This window comes from Carassius carassius, chromosome 40 (genome assembly GCF_963082965.1).
Source record: "Carassius carassius chromosome 40, fCarCar2.1, whole genome shotgun sequence".
Lineage (NCBI taxonomy): Eukaryota > Metazoa > Chordata > Actinopteri > Cypriniformes > Cyprinidae > Carassius > Carassius carassius.
In genome coordinates, this window is record NC_081794.1 from 24,556,134 (window position 1) to 24,576,407 (window position 20,274).

At 38.5% G+C, this 20,274-nt stretch overlaps 1 protein-coding gene across 1 annotated transcript in view; it reads left to right on the forward strand.

The window, feature by feature from the left end:
• The window catches only part of LOC132122463 (kinesin-like protein KIF19), a 41,174-nt gene extending 22,038 nt beyond the window's left edge, over positions 1-19,136 (forward strand). Inside the window, exons 3-20 of the mRNA XM_059532748.1 lie at positions 2,484-2,594; positions 2,785-2,872; positions 4,040-4,176; positions 7,392-7,517; positions 7,947-8,141; positions 8,885-9,031; positions 9,122-9,244; positions 9,458-9,614; positions 10,469-10,643; positions 10,832-11,030; positions 11,358-11,628; positions 11,893-12,014; positions 12,265-12,428; positions 12,702-12,795; positions 13,916-14,039; positions 14,214-14,599; positions 18,398-18,563; positions 18,804-19,136. Coding sequence (XP_059388731.1) covers positions 2,484-2,594; positions 2,785-2,872; positions 4,040-4,176; positions 7,392-7,517; positions 7,947-8,141; positions 8,885-9,031; positions 9,122-9,244; positions 9,458-9,614; positions 10,469-10,643; positions 10,832-11,030; positions 11,358-11,628; positions 11,893-12,014; positions 12,265-12,428; positions 12,702-12,795; positions 13,916-14,039; positions 14,214-14,599; positions 18,398-18,563; positions 18,804-18,937 — 2,919 coding nt within the window. The 3' untranslated portion in view covers positions 18,938-19,136. The remainder of the gene's footprint in view (positions 1-2,483; positions 2,595-2,784; positions 2,873-4,039; positions 4,177-7,391; positions 7,518-7,946; positions 8,142-8,884; positions 9,032-9,121; positions 9,245-9,457; positions 9,615-10,468; positions 10,644-10,831; positions 11,031-11,357; positions 11,629-11,892; positions 12,015-12,264; positions 12,429-12,701; positions 12,796-13,915; positions 14,040-14,213; positions 14,600-18,397; positions 18,564-18,803) is intronic.
• Positions 19,137-20,274: the final 1,138 nt, after the last annotated feature.

Here is a 20,274-nt window from a genome sequence, read left to right on the forward strand (position 1 = left end):
GGCTTGTGTTATTGCCAACACTTGCCAGCATTGCTGTTTTGAACACATGATTTAAGGTGAAATCTTACAAATTGTATTGCCCGGAGGTTGCTTTTTAATTATTTAGGAGATGTAGCTAAGTTATAAATTATGTTTTAGATGCTTTAGACATAAAATTGTGTGGCACGGTGGTTCAGTGGCCACTGTTGCCTCACTGTAAGAAGGTCCATGGTTCGAGACCCGGCTGAGCCAGGATGCCGTTCTGTGTGGAGTTTGCATTTTCTCCCCGTGGCTGTGTGGGTTTCTTCTGGGTGCTCCAGTTTTTCCCCACAATCCAAGGACATGCAAGTGAATTGGACAAAAGTAAATTGGCCGTAGTGAGTGAGTTTGTCCCAGCACCAGGGTTGCATGAGTTAGTGTACCCTCAATGTTATGGCTCAATGTTTTGTGTGTATGTGTGTCAGTTTGTTTCTGTAAATATCAGAATCAAATCAGCATATTAGAATGATTTCTGAAGGATCATGTGACACTGAAAACTGTAGTAGTTGCTGGTGAAAATTCAGCGTTTTTTGAGCACAAGACTTCTTTCAAAAACATTAAATAAATCTTACCGACCCCATATAATACAAAGCATATAAAGGCTCAAAATCTAAAATATAAACTTTTTATAAATTAACTGTATGGCTTTTTAATTGTATGTATTTGTATGACTTTATACGTAAAAAAAAAAAAAAATTCTTTTTTCAAAACATTACAATATGTTAGTTTAAGAATATATGTATATATTTTAATTAAATTTGTGATTATTTCTATTTAAAGTTTCTAATGAATAAAAATAGTTTAAAAATAGTTGATCTACAAGCAGAATAAGTTAATATACATTTATTAGAGGTGGCAGCACAGTCATGGTCAGACCATTCATGTTTCCGCTCTATTGGATCTTCTGTCCAACAGTGAACATTACACGAGAACATACAGTAGGTGTACAGTATTGGTCTTTATCAAGAGCAGGGACCATTTCAGGTGAGTGGAAACTGATCAGTGACCCAGTACGGATTACAGTGCTTCATTCTCTCATGCCACGTAAACTATACTGGCACTGGTGTCTTAAGAACATTAGGACTGGCCAAACTGCCACTCTACAGCTGTCACTGTGTGAATGGTGAGATAACATAAACTCATGCACCATATGGCTTAGAGCACGAAAACTGCACTTACCGTAAACAAACCCCTCACAAACAACCACACGTGCATGAGACAGATCTGACTCATGTGGGTTGATATTCTTGGAAGATGCTTCCCTAAGTGAGTGACTAAACTAATCAAGTGTCAGCTATTATACCATACATTTCCATGCTTTCAAAAAGACATTAAACAGGATTATTGCAAAATAATACTACAATTCAAAAGAGTCGACTTTGTATTTTTTAATTTGTTTTTAAATGTTATTTATTCCTGTCAATGTAAAGCTGCCTTTTCAGCAGCCATTACTCTTAATAAAAGTGCTTGATAAATCCATGAGGCATTTATTTCACGTCCTCTTGATAAATTGAAAAAGAGCAAAAGAAGAGAATTTATAACTTTTATAACTTTATACATTTCTTTGCCATCATTTTCAATCAATTGAATCCATCCTTGTTGAATAAAAGTATTAATTTAATTCAAAAAGGTTTTATGGACTCCCTCTCTCCCTGTGTTTGTATTTGCAATAAGCATAACATAATATATAAATGTAAAACATTGCATTAACATCTTGTCCATTCTTTTGTATGTCTTTTGTCCTTTTTCAACTGGTCTCCGCCTTTCTGTCATTCTTTTCCTCACCCATTCTTTTCTCTTCCTCTGTTTGCAAAGAACGTCTATATGTTTGTATTGTGTGGCGTTATAATTGGCCTCTTTTAAAAGTCAGATCTCCTCTGCTGCATATCAATTGAGTGGCTTCAAAGAGTAAGCCGGGGTTTTGGGTTTGAATGGGTCATCAAACGATTTGAGCTCTGACTGACTCGAACATTGGCTCTGAATCCTGAGGCCCTTTCAGAATGAGTGGTGCTCTTGAGACAACCAGATTCAACCTCGTGGTAAAATTTGGAGCCATCAGAGTCTCCTATGGGCTTCTAAAATGACTTCCATTAGGAACATTTTTCAAAATGTAGATGTAAAAATAGAAACGAATTAGGCGTGATGTCTTCTATCATGACGCACTCACCTTTTGCTTTTAAACCACAATAGCCACATCTTTCATGTGGATCCATTATGATATTTCTATTTAGAGGTGCTGTTATGACATTCTGTGTCACCGTAACTGAAATAAATGGCCTTTGTAGTTACTGTTAGCTGATAGCTAGCTGTGATTACCAGTAAAGAGTGTTGTCAGGTTAGGTCGTGAGTACAATGTTAGAATGGTTTTTATATACACTCTGAGAATGAATGCAGTGCATATCAAAACTATAACTAGATGTAACCAGGTGTACTCCGATTCATGTTTTTCTTTCCCTATTTTTCAGATGGTGGTGCTGATGGACCCCATGGAGGATCCAGATGATATTCTTCGAGCTCATCGATCCAGAGAGAAGACTTATATGTTTGATGTGGCCTTCGATTACTCCGCCACGCAGGCAAGCCCATTCTGTGTTTGTGCCTGTGAAGCAAAAGTTATTCAAAAGTTAATATGCTTTTCAAAGAGATCACATTTATGCAGTTATTTGTGTTCATGTATATGCACTTGAGTTTACTGTGTGGTTGAATGAAAGATGAAAGTACACACAAAAGTCTGCAATTAATTGTGTTTATGTGTGCTTTCCTTAGGACGAGGTGTACAGATCCACCACTAAAGGCTTGATCGAAGGTCTCATATCTGGGTACAATGCCACTGTTTTTGCCTATGGACCCACAGGTCAGTACACACATCATTCATACCAAGGGCTGGGCAATATATTGATTTTTCAATATATATATAATGTAAATGTAATAAAATGTAATGTATGTGTATTTTTAACTGGTAATTTCTCTAAAGCAATAAAACTTGTTGAAAAATTCAGATTTCTGATACAACCCCTGATTTTTTATTTTATTATTTTGCAATTGTGTTGTGTTGCATTTTATTATAGTCTTTTAATAGTGCTTTTGATTTCAACTTAAATGACCAAAATGTCTTAGAGCTTATAAATTGGTTAAATTCTTTTCCATTAATTGGTTCAAACATCTTTGTGTATTCAACAAAAATATGTTAAGGGAAGTTTACTAGACAGACAGACAGACAGACAGATAGATAGACAGATAGACAGATAGATAGATAGATAGATAGATAGATAGATAGATAGATAGATAGACAGACAGACAGACAGACAGACAGATAGATAGATAGATAGTGTAAACGATACATAGTACACTATAACGATAGATGGATGGATTTGATCAAACTGGGCACTACTAGGACACATAGATAAGCCTCCTTATCCTGATCTCCTTTCTTCCTGTTTACAGAAGAGGTTCAGTAAGCAATGTCACATGTACTGATTTCACAAAAAAAATACAAACATACAGTATATGCATACATGAATAAAAAATAAATGAATAAATACATAATGCCCACAATGCTCAAAATATAAGTTAAATATTTAATATATTAACCTAGCTGACTAAATTCCAGCTGTCAAGAACACATTATCTGGTAATCTGGTATTTAATCTAAAAAATAAATACCTTACTTAAAGACCTGATTTCATACTGCTTTGAATTGATTAAAAGGTCATTCCTGGAAAGCAGATGTCTGTGTGGCTCCCGTGTGCTCTCGTGCTCTAATCTGTCCTCAGAGTGACTCTTACTGACTGTTCCTGTCTGTGGCCGAGGCTATATAAAGCTTAGATCTGTGCTCCGTCTGACAGGGATAAAAGCCACCTGTAAACATTATGTATCACACACTCACTATGACTCACCTCACACCTGTGCCTTCTGTTTATGCCATGCTGATGAACATATGCTAATTATCTACAATTATTTCACATTTAAGAAAAGAGGTATTGATAAGCCTATTTTAATAAGCAGATTTGTGTGTCTGCAGGTTGTGGGAAGACTTACACTATGCTGGGAACAGACAGAGAACCTGGTATCTACGTTCGCACATTAAATGACCTATTCAAAGCCATCGAAGAAACCAGTGATGACATGCAGTACAGTGTCTCAATGTCCTACTTGGAGGTGAGAGCTTCATTTGGTTTCTAAATTGGAGGTGAGAGCTTCATTTGGTTTCTAAATTGGAGGTGAGAGCTTCATTTGGTTTCTAAATTGGATTTTAGCAGTCATTTGTTGATGTTTTTTTTCCCTTACATATTGTATCGGTATTGAGATTTGATGTAGAACTGATATAGAATACTGTCACCCTATTACCAGGCTAAATAAATACACATAGTAGAGTCAGTTGCCCTCATTTAGTTTTTAACAATAAAAAAAGGGTAACAGCTTAAGTGTTATGTGATAAGATAATCATCAGGCCTGTGCCGAGCGGCCGATAGCACGTCTGTTTATCAGCTCTGTTTGTGTGAGGGAGGGGTAATCTTGTTGGCTTAGTGACTATCTCAGCATCTTTGATTACGGTGATGTTGTATTGATACTAGAAAGCTTGTTTTCCCCCTGATCCCTTACTGTGTTAGCCTAGAAACAGACCAAGAAACATGTGACTGGCCAAGTAACAGCCTTGCATCTTAAAAGAAAAATGTCTGTTGAATTGCAAAAAAGGCCTTATATTAACCATTATATTATATGTGACCCTGGACCACAAAAGCAGTATTAAGTTGCTGGGGCATATTTTTACCAATAGCCAAAAAAGCATTGTATTAATATAATAATTATAATTATATAATTAAATAATTTAATTTAATTTACATTAAAATAAGTTTACTCTCAAGTCTATATGACATTCTGTTCTCTAAATATGGCTTGGGTACCTCCTTCAGTGTTAGTCTATGGGTAATTCTGTGTCCAGAGCTCCAGTTTAGCCTTCAAACTCAATAGCTCTGTCCTGTTTTTGACAGCTGATGCGTGTGCATTTGAGATCACATGTGTGAGCTGACAGCAGCACCACTTCAGTTCTCTGGGTTATTTTTCTCTTTCTGTCTCGTGTTCTTTTCTCGACATGTTGCATTGCCCATTTTGTCAGTCAAAGTCTGTTCAGCAGTATTTCTATAGTGACTGATGTTTGACAATGTGTTATTTCTCCTTTAAAATGGTGAAAGTGCTGCAGTATCTTACAGTGTCCTATAACCCAGTATGTAATTGAACCATAAATTTTATTATATAATATATATATATATATATATATATATATATATATATATATATATATATATATATATATATATTATTAATTTTTTTTTTTTTTTTTTTTTTTTACCTGTGTGCACTCACTAACACACACACTTTCTATGCTTTAGGATCTTGATGTACACACATAAACACACAGATTTGTTTGACTTCTTTAGGTTAAAGGGGTGTTTGGGATCTGCAGACCTATGAGTAATCCACTCTGTCCACATACGGAAAGAGCGACCTCAGTGAAGAGCACAATGCTCTCCTGTCCTCTGCTTTTCTTACACCTCGACATTAAAACTCCTGTTTACATTGGGCCGTCCAAATGCTCAAGGGAACGCTTCCCTGGAGAGAAAGCGTTTTTATTCTGAGCTTCTGTGGTTTAGGTTCAGACCTCCCGGTTTATCCTGTCTCTATTTTCTCTTTCCTTCCATCTATATCTTTAAGGGGGTCTTCTACTCTTTCTCTGTCAATGGATTCTTTTCATACTGTCAGCGTCACCCTAAAATTATCACATGCCTACGGCAGATCACAGTGACCTCACTGACAGTGATGAAATATTACGTTTGGGACGACTTAAATTGAGAGTTTTGCGGTGACCACAGTTGGTCAGGATGTGGCCTTGTTCTAAACCGGGTTGAATGAAGCTTATTGAAATACCCTAATATTCAATGCGACATTAATCTCTGCACTAGCATCCTGAAAATACTGTATAGGTGCTGGTCATATAGTTAGAATATCATCAAAAAGTTGATTTATTTTACTAATTCCATTCAAAAAGTGAAACTTGTATATTATATTCATTCATTACACACAGACTGATATATTTCAAATGTTTATTTCTTTTAATTTTGATGATTATAACTGACAACTAAGGAAAATCCCAAATTCAGTATCTCAGAAAATTAGAATATTACTTAAGACCAATACAAAGAAAGGACTTTTAGAAATCTTTGCCAACTGAAAAGTATGAACATGAAAAGTATGAGCATGTACAGCACTCAATACTTAGTTGGGGCTCCTTTTGCCTGAATTACTGCAGCAATGCGGCGTGGCATGGAGTCGATCAGTCTGTGGCACTGCTCAGGTGTTATGAAAGCCCAGGTTGCTCTGATAGTGGCCTTCAGCTCTTCTGCATTGTTGGGTCTGGCAAATCGCATCTTCCTCTTCACAATAACCCATAGATTTTCTATGGGGTTAAGGTCAGGCGAGTTTACTGACCAATTAAGAACAGGGATACTATGGTCCTTAAACCAGGTACTGGAAGCTTTGGCACTGTGTGCAGGTGCCAAGTCCTATTGGAAAATGAAATCTGCATCTCCATAAAGCATGAAGAGCTCTAAAACCTCCTGGTATTTGGCTGTGTTGACCTTGGACCTCAGAAAACACAGTGGACCAACACCAGCGGATGACATGGCACCCCAAACCATCACTGACTGTAGAAACTTTACACTGGACCTCTAGAAACGTGGATTGTGTGCCTCTCCTCTCTTCCTCCAGACTCTGGGACCCTGATTTCCAAAAGAAATGCAAAATTTACTTTCATCAGAGAACATAATTTTTCTACCACTCAGCAGCAGTCCATAATATAATATACAAGTTTCACTTTTTGAATGGAATTAGTGAAATAAATCAACTTTTTGATGATATTCTAATTATATGACCAGCACCTGTATATGACAGTTTGTACCATATATTCTGGATTTTGATTGGTTGAAACAGGTGTTGATTTACTATATGTAATTAATTCAGAATTGCTGCAATCATTATTTTTTGGGCTTGAAAATTTGAAAAGTGTTGTGAGGTGAACACTTAATGCGTCACAGCTGCAGTGTGCACTAAATGTTCAATAATTCAGTGGTCTGTTGTCAGTAGTTCCTTTCATATTTCACAAATTACAGCATTGTCCATGTGCTCAGCTGGTAGAGCATGTTGCTAGTAATGGAAAGGTCACAGATTGCACGTTCTGATATTTCTGCACTGCAGGTCACCTCAGATAAAAGAGTCTGTCTGTCAGATGCATGAATGTAAATGTCAAATGCATAAACGTTGATTGTAATCTTGAAATCTGAGCATGGGCTTTAATCTGTTTAATTCTTATGTTTCAGATCTATAATGAGATGATAAGAGACCTGCTGAATCCATCATCTGGGTTTCTGGACCTGAGAGAGGACTCAAAGGGAGAAATACAGGTCGCAGGAATCACAGAAGTCTCCACCATTAATGCACGAGAGGTCAGTTAGACACATCATTCAAGCACCATGTTACTTTAAATAATGTGTGTGAGAGAGAGAGAGAGTTATTAAAGTAAATAAATACTGTTACAGCAGTCATTGTTCATGTGCATTCTATGATACTTAATAAAAACAATAGGGGTGTATATTTAAATAAGTATTTAATAGTGAAACCCTTATTCAACAAGGATGCATTTAATTGATCAAAAAGTGACAGTAAGGCCATTTTTAATGTCACAAAATATTTATATTTAAAAATAAATGCTTTTTTTATGTATCAGTTTCCATAGAAATATTAAGCAGCACAATTGTTCAACATTGATAATAAAAAGTGTATATATATATAGGTATATATAAAACCTCAGACTTATGAGTGGTACTGTGGAGCTGGATGTTGAGTTTTTCCTCTGTTTTCGCTCTCTCTTACAGATCATGGAGTTGTTAATGAAAGGAAACAAGCAGAGAACTCAAGAGCCGACAGCAGCCAATCAGACGTCTTCTCGCTCTCACGCTGTGCTGCAGGTGGCCGTACGGCAACAGAGCCGATGTCGAGACATCCTGCAGGAAGTGCGATTCGCACGTCTCTTCATGATCGATCTGGCAGGGTCTGAACGGGCTTCACAGGTATGATGTGTAAGAGTAGGTGTGAAATATAAAAGTCCATTCATCTTTTAGTTTAACATAAAAGCACAGTGGGTGGGTAAGCTCAAACATACGTCTATAAAGATGGTAATCATTAATGCAAGGCCATCAATCTTTCTTTTTACAAAAAAGCTGGCACAGCTGGCCTCAGATATATTCAGATATATTCTGATATATTCAGAATCATATATCAGCCAGTGACGAGGGAACAATTCCAAGAGTGATTTAACTATAAGTGATAAAGTTGGAGGGAAATGAAGCCATGTAAATGAAAATATTTGTTGATTATGTCATCCGTTATGATTCAACAACTCCACAGGTTCAATCAGGGGATTATGGTGAAAGATAAGTGAATCATGTTAAAGTGAAATTTCCACTCACTTCATGAGATGGGAAGATATGAGATAACACATTTAGAGAGCGTGCCATGTATTTGCCATGGAAACAGTTAAAAATGTTAACCACTCAGGCACCCTGTGGGATTAAACATGCATGTGACAGGCACAGATGCAGATCACGTTGTTTCTGGTTATGGGGTTTTGTTGCACAGAAACATGAGTGCTTGTTTGTTCTCCATTGATGAAGAAGACGAGCCTGTCGAGCAACTATTCAGAAAATGTCATGTACAAGAGCGCCCCCTTCTGGAAGCTCTAACAGACTTCCTAACTTGCATGTAGACTGACAGTTTAAAAACTTGGTGCAATAAATACTGTTTCTGCTTTCAGACACAAAACCGGGGTCAAAGGTTAAAAGAGGGTGCTCATATCAACCGCTCTTTGCTTGCGCTGGGGAACTGCATCAATGCTTTGAGCGAAAAGAATGGCAACAAATATGTCAACTACAGAGACAGCAAGCTCACGCGATTGCTCAAGGTACAGCGGAGTGAATCTTCATGAACACAGAGGCATATGGGATATTTTTCTTGATTTTGGTTGTCTTACTGGGTTAACTCATGACTGCAGGATTCTCTTGGAGGAAACAGTCGGACGGTGATGATTGCCCATATAAGCCCTGCATCTCTGGCCTTTGAGGATTCAAGGAACACCTTGACTTATGCCGACCGTGCCAAAAGCATCCGCACACGGGTTAGTTTAACACATGATAAAACAATGCACAACCTAGTAACCCATTATTATCTTTTAAAAGTTTTGGTCAGCAAGATTTTCTTTTCTTTGTCAGTAAGATTGTTGGATTCTTTTTGTTACACACTTTGTAATGCCGTTTCTCAATATAACTGTTTGGCGAAGAGTTTTTTGTTTTTTTTGACTATTTTTGATCCTATCACTCTTCCTATGCAGGTAAAGAGAAACCTGTTGAATGTGTCCTATCACATCGCCCAGTACACCAGCATCATCTCTGACCTGCGCAGCGAGATTCAGCGGCTGAAGAAAAAGATAGCAGACCAGGCCAGCAGACCACTCAACCCGGACAGAACAGGCATCCGCCATGTTCAAGGTAACATCCTATCTGTAAGAAGTGAAGGGAGACGTACCGATGATTCCACCTTGACTATTCTATTCTATTCTATTCTGTTCTGTTTTATTCCGTTCTGTTCTATTCTAATGATGTTTTATGTTCGCTTTGATTTTTTAATATGTAATATGAACCATTGATATCATCTAAATTTGAATTTGAATTCTATTCTACTCTACTGTACTCTATTTAATTCTAATAGATAATGTTTCCTTGATTAGGTTATTGTCTGTTATATAATATTCTTCTCTAAATTATTCTGTTCTATTTAAATCTAGTAGATTATTTTGTGCTTGATTAGACACATTTCCACTTGACTCGATTATTTTCTAAATGATTCTGTTCTATTATATTCTAAGAAATTATTTTTCTGTTTGATCAGGTTATTTTCTAATTGATTGTTCTGTACATTTTTTCTGTTAGTTTTCTAATTTTTTCATTGATTCTATTCTATTGTGTTTTCTTTTTATAAGATAATTTTAATAAGATAATTCTGGTCTATTGTATTGTATAATTTTCTGTATCTATTATTTTGTGTATTATTTTCTGTTTGGTTAGATCCTTTTCTAAATGATTCAGTTCTATTCTGTTTTATTCTGGTCTTTCTGGTTCTTTTCTGTTTGATTAGAATATAAATTTAATTGATTTTGTTCTATTATATTATGAATGTTTACTATTTAAAATATATTATTTTGACTATATTTTGTCATTAGATTTTTTTTCTTAACATCACTAATAGATCATTTTTTGCTTAGATTGTTTTCAGTTCTATTTCTAATCTGTTCTATTCTCACTCAGAAGTGTGTCATAACATATCTTTTTGTGTTTGTCTGTAGCTGAGGTGCAGGCTCACTCTTCTCAGCAGAGCCGGGCTGAGATGGACCAACTGCGGGAGCAGCTGATCGATGCATTTAGACAGCAGATGGACATCAGGAAGCATCTTATGGAGCTGGACAACAGTAACATGGAAATCCAGATTGACACATCCAAACACCTGTTGACAATCACTGAGTGAGTCTTCATTCTGCACATAAAAAAAAAGATTATAGCTACATACAGACATTGTCCTTAAGCTATTTGGACACTTTAGTCAGTAGACTATCATCCACAGTCTGGAACACAGTTGTTTTATCATTTCAGACTGAATACACTTCTTTTGTGAAATGTTTTATTTTTATTTTTTTTCTGTCTCCATCTAGCTGGGAGCAAGAACGCTACAGGAGAAGAAAGAAGTGGCAGGGCGAGAGGAGAAAGGAGAGTTTTAATAAGGATGAAAGTGAAAAAGACTCAGACTCACCAGAATCTTTACCTGACAGCACAGAGACACAAGAGGTGGCCATCGCCAGAGAGAACCTAGTCACGCTCATGGCTGACCAGAAGAAAATACAGAAACAGAAGGTAATGTTGTTATTAGCCACTAGAGGGAGGAACAACACCTCTAAAAACGCAGTACTGCGCTGTGGGTTTAACTTATGTCTGATTCCTTTTAGTGAATCAGTTGGTTTAACTGGTTCATTTCAGTGAACTTGTTATAATAACTTGTTATTCATTTGGAACACTCTGCAAAGGCACTGCATACTACCCTTATACATTTCCTTTCTGTTTTTAGACTGAGACTCCTTATAAGCAAAGATAATGTGCATGATTTGCTATGTTAAAAAATTTGCTAAATAAAAAAAATAAATAAATGTTAATAAAGTCACTCATCACAGTAATTCTCTTTAGGCCGGATTGGAGCAGCGCCTGGCAGAGCTCAGAGAGAAAGCACGGCATCTTGAAGAGCTTCTCCCCTGCCGTGTGAGCTCAGAGGAGCAGAGGGAAGTGCTTTGCCTCCTCTGCAAGGTTCACGAGCTGGAGATCGAGAACGCAGAGATGCAATCCAGCGCGCTGCTCAAGGACAACGTGATCCGACAGAAAAACGTGGTAGTGCAGCGTTTCGAACAGCACAGACACCTCTGCCATGAGATCATCCAGCAGCAGCGGCAGTTTATTGATGGTGAGTCATTCGCTTATGACTTATTCGTCATTCGAATAAGAAATGGCACCGAAATCTCAGCCAGAGATGAATCAGGCCAAACTGTGGCAGTCAAGTTTTCCAGAGTGATGTAATATGAGGGTTCAGTCCAGTTCTAGCTAAAATATATGTGTATATACTATGTATGTATATATATATATATATATATATATATATATATATACATACATACATACGTACATGTTCTTGTGGAAAAATAAATGTAATAAGAAGTTGTTTTTGCAGATCACAGTCTCCTGGTTCCTCCTCATCTTCAAGAGCTCTATGAGATGTACATGAAGGAAATGGATGAGAAGCACTTGGACAGAGTCATGGCCCTGGACAAGTTCACCATCCGTACTCTTAGGGTATGTCAAGCAGGGATTTTCAAGTCAACATCAAATCAAAATTGACTCTGTTTACTTTGTGAATACACATTATTGCTCATATTTTGCACAAAACATCAGTGCACATTTTTCCAAAATCCTGAATAACATTTTCCTTCACATGGAACATTATGACAGTAAAATGAGTTTTGTGTTGACTTTAAAAGCTCTTCAAGAGAAAGACATGATAAAAGTGAATTGATCATGAACATGTTAACACATATCTCTGTAGGAGGGTTCCCTACCCAAGATCACCCTCCCCAGTAGAGGTCGTGACCCCTTGCAGGAGATGGATTCAGACCAAGAAAGTGTTCGCACACTGGGTTCAGATAACAGAGAAGGGCGGACAAAACTGAGGAGACACACGCTGCCTCCGATTCTCCCAGAGCCTGATGGGTAAGAAAAGCTCAAAGCAAATTCATTTGATACCTTTTTGACATTTCCCTCCTTATGCAAACTAAATATATTTCCTTGTATGGAAAGCTTTAATGGCCAAAAATATTTGGAATTTTGTGAATGTGAAAATAAAAATAGCAATGAATATTCTGCTTGTACTGTGGACATAAAAAGAACTGCAATATAACTACTTCCTTCATATTGTGTTAAAGGAGTCTGAGTTTGTTCACATGCTTTTACTTCTAAGTTAAACATGTTCTCCTGCCCATACAGAGACCGAGTGTTTAAGAGTAGTCACAAACAGATGAAGAACTCTGTAGTGATGACCCCACCACCCATTCACATCAATGGCCAGGGCAACAGAGAGGTGAGCTTCTGGGAGCCTACATTTGCAGCTTACTGTAATGTGACCCTGGACCACATAAGGGTACATTTTTTGAGAAATTGAGATTTACAGTATACATCATCTAAAAGCTGAATAGATAAGCTTGTTAGGATAGGACAATATTTGGCTGAGATACAACTATATGAAAATCTGAAATCTGAGGGTGCAAAAAAATCTAAATATTGAGAAACTCATCTTTAGAGCTGTCCAAATAAAGTTCTTAGCAATGCATATTACTGATCAAAATTGAAGTTTTGATATATTTATGGTAGGAAATTTACAAAGTATCTTCATGGAACATAATATTTATTTAATATCCTAACGATTTTTGCCATAAAATAAAATAAAAATAGTGGGATTAAAAACAAACAAAAAATCAATAATGTATTGTTGGCTGTTGCTACAAAGACAGTCATGCTACTTATGACTGGGTTTATGGTCCAGGGTCACATATAATCAGTGTTGTGCCTGAACGTGTTCATTGAACGATAGTTCATGAACTCGTTCATATTATGGGCGAACATGAACTGAACGTGCTGTATTACTGCCTGATAAACGTTACTGTGAACTCGTTCATTCTGGTGTCTGTGAACGGCACGCTCTCTCGTTAACTTTGTTCAATAGCCTATTGAACAAAGTTAACCTAAAATTTGTGAATTGAACTTTGGACTAGTTCATGTAGAAAGTGAACTTTCCCAACACTGCATATAATTAGTTTTTGTACTTTTATTCAGCAAAACTGACAGTAAAGATATTTATAATATAACAAAGATTTCAAAAAAATGAAAATTCAGCTTTGCACCACAGGAATAAACTATTTTTTAAATGTGTTAAAATAGAATATTTTTTTAAGAATTGTAAAAATATTCACAATATTAGTTTTTAGTGTATGTTTGGTCAGACAAATGCAACTTTAGTGAAATGTCTTTGACATCTTGACCGCTTTAAACAGTAGTATATATGAAAATGGTCAAATCTGAAAAAATATTCACAGAAAGAGTGAATATTGTGTTTAATCTACATTTGAATTGGTTTCTCTGTTTTTTAACTGAGTGTACTGAATAAATGAGTGCGTCTGACACTATGCTGACTGTCTCTGCAGCTGTTGCCATCTGTCCTGGATGACGCTCTGAGATGTAGCCATCTCAGTCACAGTATGAGCAGCCATCTGGACTCCTCACCTGAGAGCAGTGAAAACGGCACAGATGCCCCTCTGACTCCTAAAGGTTAGAGTCCCTCTGCTCCTTCATCTTTGTGCTGTTACACAGCTCCTTGGAACTCTTGATTCTGATTGGTCAGTTGAGGCAAATCTTACATGGCTTCTTCTCAGATTATTGCCAAATTACATAGTCTGTTTAATTAGTTATAGTTTTAAAATCCCTGAACTGTTTTCCCTCCAGAGAGACAGCAGATTCTAAGAGGCGTGCAGAACATCGCAGTCAAGGCTGCTCGACGCCGTTCTAAGGTTCTAGAAATAGATGCCCTGCGATTGCCCCCGCCACCTTCACCCCTAGATCCCAAGAAGCACAAGAGTAACCTGTCTCTGACCGAGGTGCCCCCTAAAGGCCTGGTGCTGCGGCGTGGAAGACAGCTCAGCCCAGAGCTATGCCACGCCACCTCCGATGACAACCTGTCCAGCAGTACGGGAGATGGCCCCCCACCCGGCGGCACATGGACACGGCCGCGGAACCGCCAGGCTGTGAAGAACCCCGCTCCACGAGAGCAGGACTTTGAGGGTCGCAGGCGCAAGAGGAGATCTCGATCCTTTGAAGTCACAGGACAAGCAGTGAGTTTTTAGATAAATGGATGAATCTTGCAAAAACTTGTTCAGGTCATAATTCAAGAAGAAGTTGTATTTTGCGTAATTAAAATTTAATGTATTTTTATGACAACTAAGCATATTGTGTTAATTTAAGAGGCAAGGCAGAATTTTCAGCAGTCGTTACTCTTGCCTTCCAGTGTCACGTGATCCTTCAGAAATCATTTTAATACTCTGATTTGTTGGAGGAAAAAAAAAAATCTTTTTATTATCAGTGTTTGAAAACGTTTAGCTGCTTGTTATTATTTTATTTAAAAAAAAACTAAAATTACTTGATTAATAGAATGTTTAAAAGAAAGGATTTTAAAAATAGAAATTGTTTGTAATATTGTATGCCTTACATTATCCCTTTACTAGCACTTTTGATAAATTGAATGCCTAAATACTAAATAAAAGTATTAATTTCCTTTTTTTAAAAATCACAATCCCTTGCTGACCCTAAACTTATGAATGTTAGTATAAATATTTGACAGTTTAAATAATAGGCTACTAATTGTTTGGAAATAAAAGACTACTACTACTGCTATTATAATGCGAAAACTTCAAATAATCCCAAAAAAAGACTTTAAAACATTTTATATATTTACATTTACATTTACATTTAATCATTTAGCAGACGCTTTTATCCAAAGCGACTTACAAATGAGAACAATAGAAGCAGTCAGGTCAACAAGAGAACAACAACAGTATACAAGTGCCATGACAAGTCTCAGTCTAGTATAGAACGCATAGGCAGGGTTTTTTTTTATATAATGAAAAGACAAGTAAAGGAAAAGTGCTAGTGTTAGTTGGTTAAGTGCAGGTGAAAAAGATGAGTCTTTAGATGTTTCTTGAAAATGAGTAAAGACTCAGCTGTACGAATTGAGATTGGGAGGTCATTCCACCAGCTGGGCACAGTCCAGGAAAAGGTCCGTGAGAGTGATTTTGAACTTCTTTGGGATGGTACCACAAGGCGTCATTCACTTGCAGAGCGCAAACTTCTGGAGGGCACATAAGATTTAACCAATGAGTTTAGGTAAGTTGGTGCCGTGCCAGTGGTCGTCTTGTAGGCTAGCTTCAGTACCTTGAATTTGATGCGAGCAGCTACTGGTAGCCAGTGTAACCTGATGAGGAGAGGAGTAACGTGAGCTTTTTTTGGCTCATTGAAGACAACCCTCGCTGCTGCATTCTGGATCAATTGCAGAGGCTTGACAGTACATGCAGGAAGGCCCGCCAGGAGAGCATTACAATAGTCCAATCTGGAGAGAACAAGAGCTTGGACAAGAAGTTGGGTTGCTTGCTCTGACAGGAAGGGTCTAATCTTCCTAATGTTGTTTAAGGCAAACCTGCAGGACCGGGTAGTTGTAGCAATGTGGTCTGTGAAGCTTAACTGATGATCCATCACAACTCCTAGGTTTCTAGCGGTCCTCGAAGGAGTAATGGTTGATGAGCCCAGCTGTATAGAGAAGTTGTGATGAAGCAATGGATTAGCCAGAATCACCAGGAGTTCTGTCTTCGTAAGGTTAAGCTGAAGGTGATGGTCATTCATCCAGCTAGAGATGTCACTCAGACAAGCTGAAATGCGAGCAGCTACCATCAGGTCATCTGGTTGGAATGAGAAGTAGAGTTGGGTGTCATCAGCGTAGCAGTGATAAGAAAAGCCATGCTTCTGAATGACAGATCCTAATGATGTCATGTAGATGGAGAAGAGAAGTGGTCCAAGTACTGAGCCTTGAGGAACCCCAGTAGTAAGGTGGTGTGACTTTGAAACATCACCCCTCCAAGACACACTGAAGGATCTGTCAGAGAGGTAGGACTTAACCCACAGGAGTGCTGTTCCAGAGATGCCCATCTTTCTGAGGGTGGACAGGAGAATCTGGTGATTAACAGTGTCAAAAGCAGCAGAAAGGTCCAGTAAGATGAGTAACGAGGATTTTGAAGCTGCTCTTGCTAGTCGCAGGGCTTCAGTAACCGAGATCAGAGCAGTCTCAGTTGAGTGGCCACTTTTGAAGCCAGATTGGTTGCTGTCCAGGAGGTTGTTCTGTACAAGGAACATAGAAAACTGGTTGAACACAGCTCGCTCAAGTGTCTTTGCAATGAATGGAAGAAGGGATACCGATCTGTAGTTTTCAAGAAGCGCTGGATTTAGAGATGGCTTCTTGAGCAGTGGGCTTACCCGAGCCTGCTTGAATTGCTGAGGGAAATGTTCCAGAGTGAAGAGAGGAGTTGATAACGTGAGTAAGCGAAGGTATGACTGAAGAAGAGATCGCTTGAAGGAGGTGAGTGGGGATCGGATCAAGTGGACAAGTAGTAGGATGATTGGACAGGAGAAGTTTGGAGACGACCATTCCTGAGAGTGGGGAGAAGGAGGAGAAAAAGTGTGCGTCAGTCATTGTGAAGTTGTCCTCAGTCTGCGGTGTGGAGAATTGGTCACTGATGGATCTAGTCTTATTTGTGAAGAAAACTGCAAAGTCGTCCACTGTAAGAGTCGATGGAGGAGGTGGTGGCGGCGGATTAAGAAGAGAAGAGAAAGTCTTGAAGAGTGTCCGAGCGTCACAACAGCTGTTAATTTTGTTGTGGTAGTAGGATGTTTTAGCCATGAAGACATTTGCAGAGAAGGAAGAGAGGAGAGACTGATACACACTGAGGTCGGTAGAGTTTCTTGATTTCTGCCATTTCCTCTCTGCAGCCCTGAGTTTAGAGCGATGTTCACGGAGAACCTCGGACAGCCAGGGGGCAGATGGGGCGGTGCGTGCTGGTCTAGACAACAGTGGACAAAAGTTGTCCAAGCAAGATGTTAAAGTGGAGCAAAGAGTTGTTCGTGTCCAGAGCAGAGAACTGAGAGAGTGCAGGAAGCGAGGATGAAACCACAGAAGATAGGCGAGATGGAGAGAGGGAGCGTAGGTTCAGTCGAAAGGTGACCTGCGTTGGAGTGTGAGGCACTTCAGGAGTAAGTGCTAGGTTAGCGGTAATGAGGAAGTGGTCTGAGGTGTGCATTGGAGCAACTGAAGAGTTGTCCACAGAGCAACAGTGCGTGTAGATGAGGTCCAGTTGGTTGCCTGATTTGTGAGTCGCTGTAGTAGACACTAGCTTGAGATCAAATGAGGTGATCAGAGTTTTGAAGTCAGCAGCCTGGGGTTTATCTAGGTGGATGTTGAAGTCACCAAGCAGTATCAGAGGGGTACCATCTTCAGGAAAGTTTGATAGCAGCACATCCAACTCCTCCAAGAAGTTTCCCAATTGACCTGGGGGACGATAAATGACCACAAAGTGGATTTTAACAGGATGGGTTACAGTAATGGCATGTGATTCAAATGAACCAGTACCTGTAGGTGATAGCTGAAGATCAAATTTCCATTCTTTTGATATAAGGAGACCCGTACCTCCACCCCTCCCAGTGGTACGAGGAGTGTGGGAACAAGTGAAATTAGTGGAGAGGGCTGCAGGGGTGGCAGTATCTTCAGGTTTGATCCAAGTCTCTGTCAGTGCCATGAGGTTGAGACCGGAATGAGTAGCAATAGAAGAAATGAAGTCTGCTTTGTTAACTGCAGACTGGCAGTTCCAGAGACCAACTGGAATAGAGAGCGTAGTAGTAGAGGTCAGAGGGACAGGCTGTAGGTTTGTCAGACAGGCCTTCCTGCGACGTACATAGCACACTAGTCTGATGAGAAAACAAGACAAAACACTCACAAGCTGCTGTCCTTCTCTGTAGCTCGACTGTTTCTTCTGTCAAATTTATTTATTTATTTATTTTTAAACAAACTCAATATTTTCTCCACCCCATAGCTGTCTCAGGCTAAGAACACAAGCCAGCGATTTTGTCCCCTGGACAGCACTTCTGATCCCCACCTGCACATTAACGGTCATCCCCCGGCCCCCGGTCTGAGACCCCAACACAGAGCTCAGCCTCAGCTTACAAAAGCTCGACCCTCTCACAATATTCCCCAAACAGGTATGATATCAAATTATTATTATTATTATTTTTTTTTATGATTTATTAATTTACTCATTCATGATGTATTAATTAATGCATACATTTATTGCAAGATAAACTTGTAATTAGTTCAGTGAATACCAGTATTTTTTTTTTTTTATGCACAGATGTATTGTGTTAAGTTACACTAAGAACAGCTATTAAGAAAGTTCTAGAGTCAGTTTTGATTTCCTGTTGACCTTTATTAATTCTCCACAGGATCAACAGCAGATGTCCCTTCCTCCACTCTGCCATCACACCTCATCAAGCGTGGCCCCCAAACCAGGCAACTTCAGCCTCTCCTGTACGTCACAACCACCGGAGCAGGGGGTCAGCGCACCCGTAAACAATGAAGCCTGGTCTGAACATAGACTGTCTCCTTTCAACCCCAGCATCAGCACTATGGAACCAGTAACACATGTAGAGACCAAGTGGAAGGTTTCTTCTTATATCCAGATGAAAGAGCTGTACAGTGGATGATAAAACATTACTTAAATGTATCAGATCACATGAAAACTGGGCTACAAAGAAAGACAGTGTACCCCTGTTTTGCTACCTGTTTTTTTTTTTCTTAAATGCTCCTAGCTTTTCTCCGAAGACATGCGACTTACAATGTCTTCTTTTATTTTTTGGTGGCAAAAATGGATTGTAATGAATTCAATGGCCTTGGATTGTGTAGAAACTTCTCACAAAGACATGCAAACACACTCCTTTAAAGCTGAGCCAATGGGACAGGGGATGAAACCTGCCTCAGATGCCTTCCGATTGATTATGTATATCAGGCCTTAAAGTGACAACTGAAATACATTAAGCAGTTCCCACAAACATATTTAAATCAGCAGAACTGAAACGGTGATGCTTGTTTATGCGACTGAGGAATCAAATATTGCCCCTCTCATTCCCCAGGGAGCTATATATATTTTGCAGCTTCTCTGGCTGTGAAAGTATTGCTCCCTCAGGTCTTGCACAAATGAATGTACTGTCACATTGCTAATAATTCATATGTCTGGCTTCTGTGACCGATTCATTTACTGATGTCATTTTGTGTTTACTGGTAATAATCAAAGTAAATTTGCCTCACTGTCACGCAGGTTTCAGCGTAGCTGTTTTCTCCAAAATCCTTTTGGGTTTGTGTTAGTTCTTAGTACCAGACAAGATGGCATACTGTATTTAACGTAGTTCGTACCCTCAGTGGAATGTTTTTAATCAAAAAATGAAAAAAAGTCTGCCTTTTCTTTGAAAAGACTATTTTTGTTTTGTTTTTCAGAATTATACATGCATACGCTTTTTTTCTACTCTTAATTTTATACCTTTTTTGTAACCAAATAAATTTGATTGACAAAGTGATTGCAGTAATGTATGCACTGTACATATCACCTTCAGAAATATATACATTTTTGTCGAGGTCAGTTCTAAGGACATCATGTTATGGACAAAAAGTCTTCTCTGTCTTGCAAAATAATACTGAGTTCTAGAAGTCAAAATTTTACTTTATTTCTAGAAGACAACAAAGCCGCGATGCCTGCAGAACATCCGAGTCTTTCTCTGTCCAGACTACCATCTTTGCTCATTTTTGTTGTTGGTCACGGTCCAGAAAGCATACAGACCATTCTTACATCATATATCATTCACAGTACTTTCCACATTATTTTTCAGAACACTTGCTTTCATTGCAGAAAACCACCTGCTA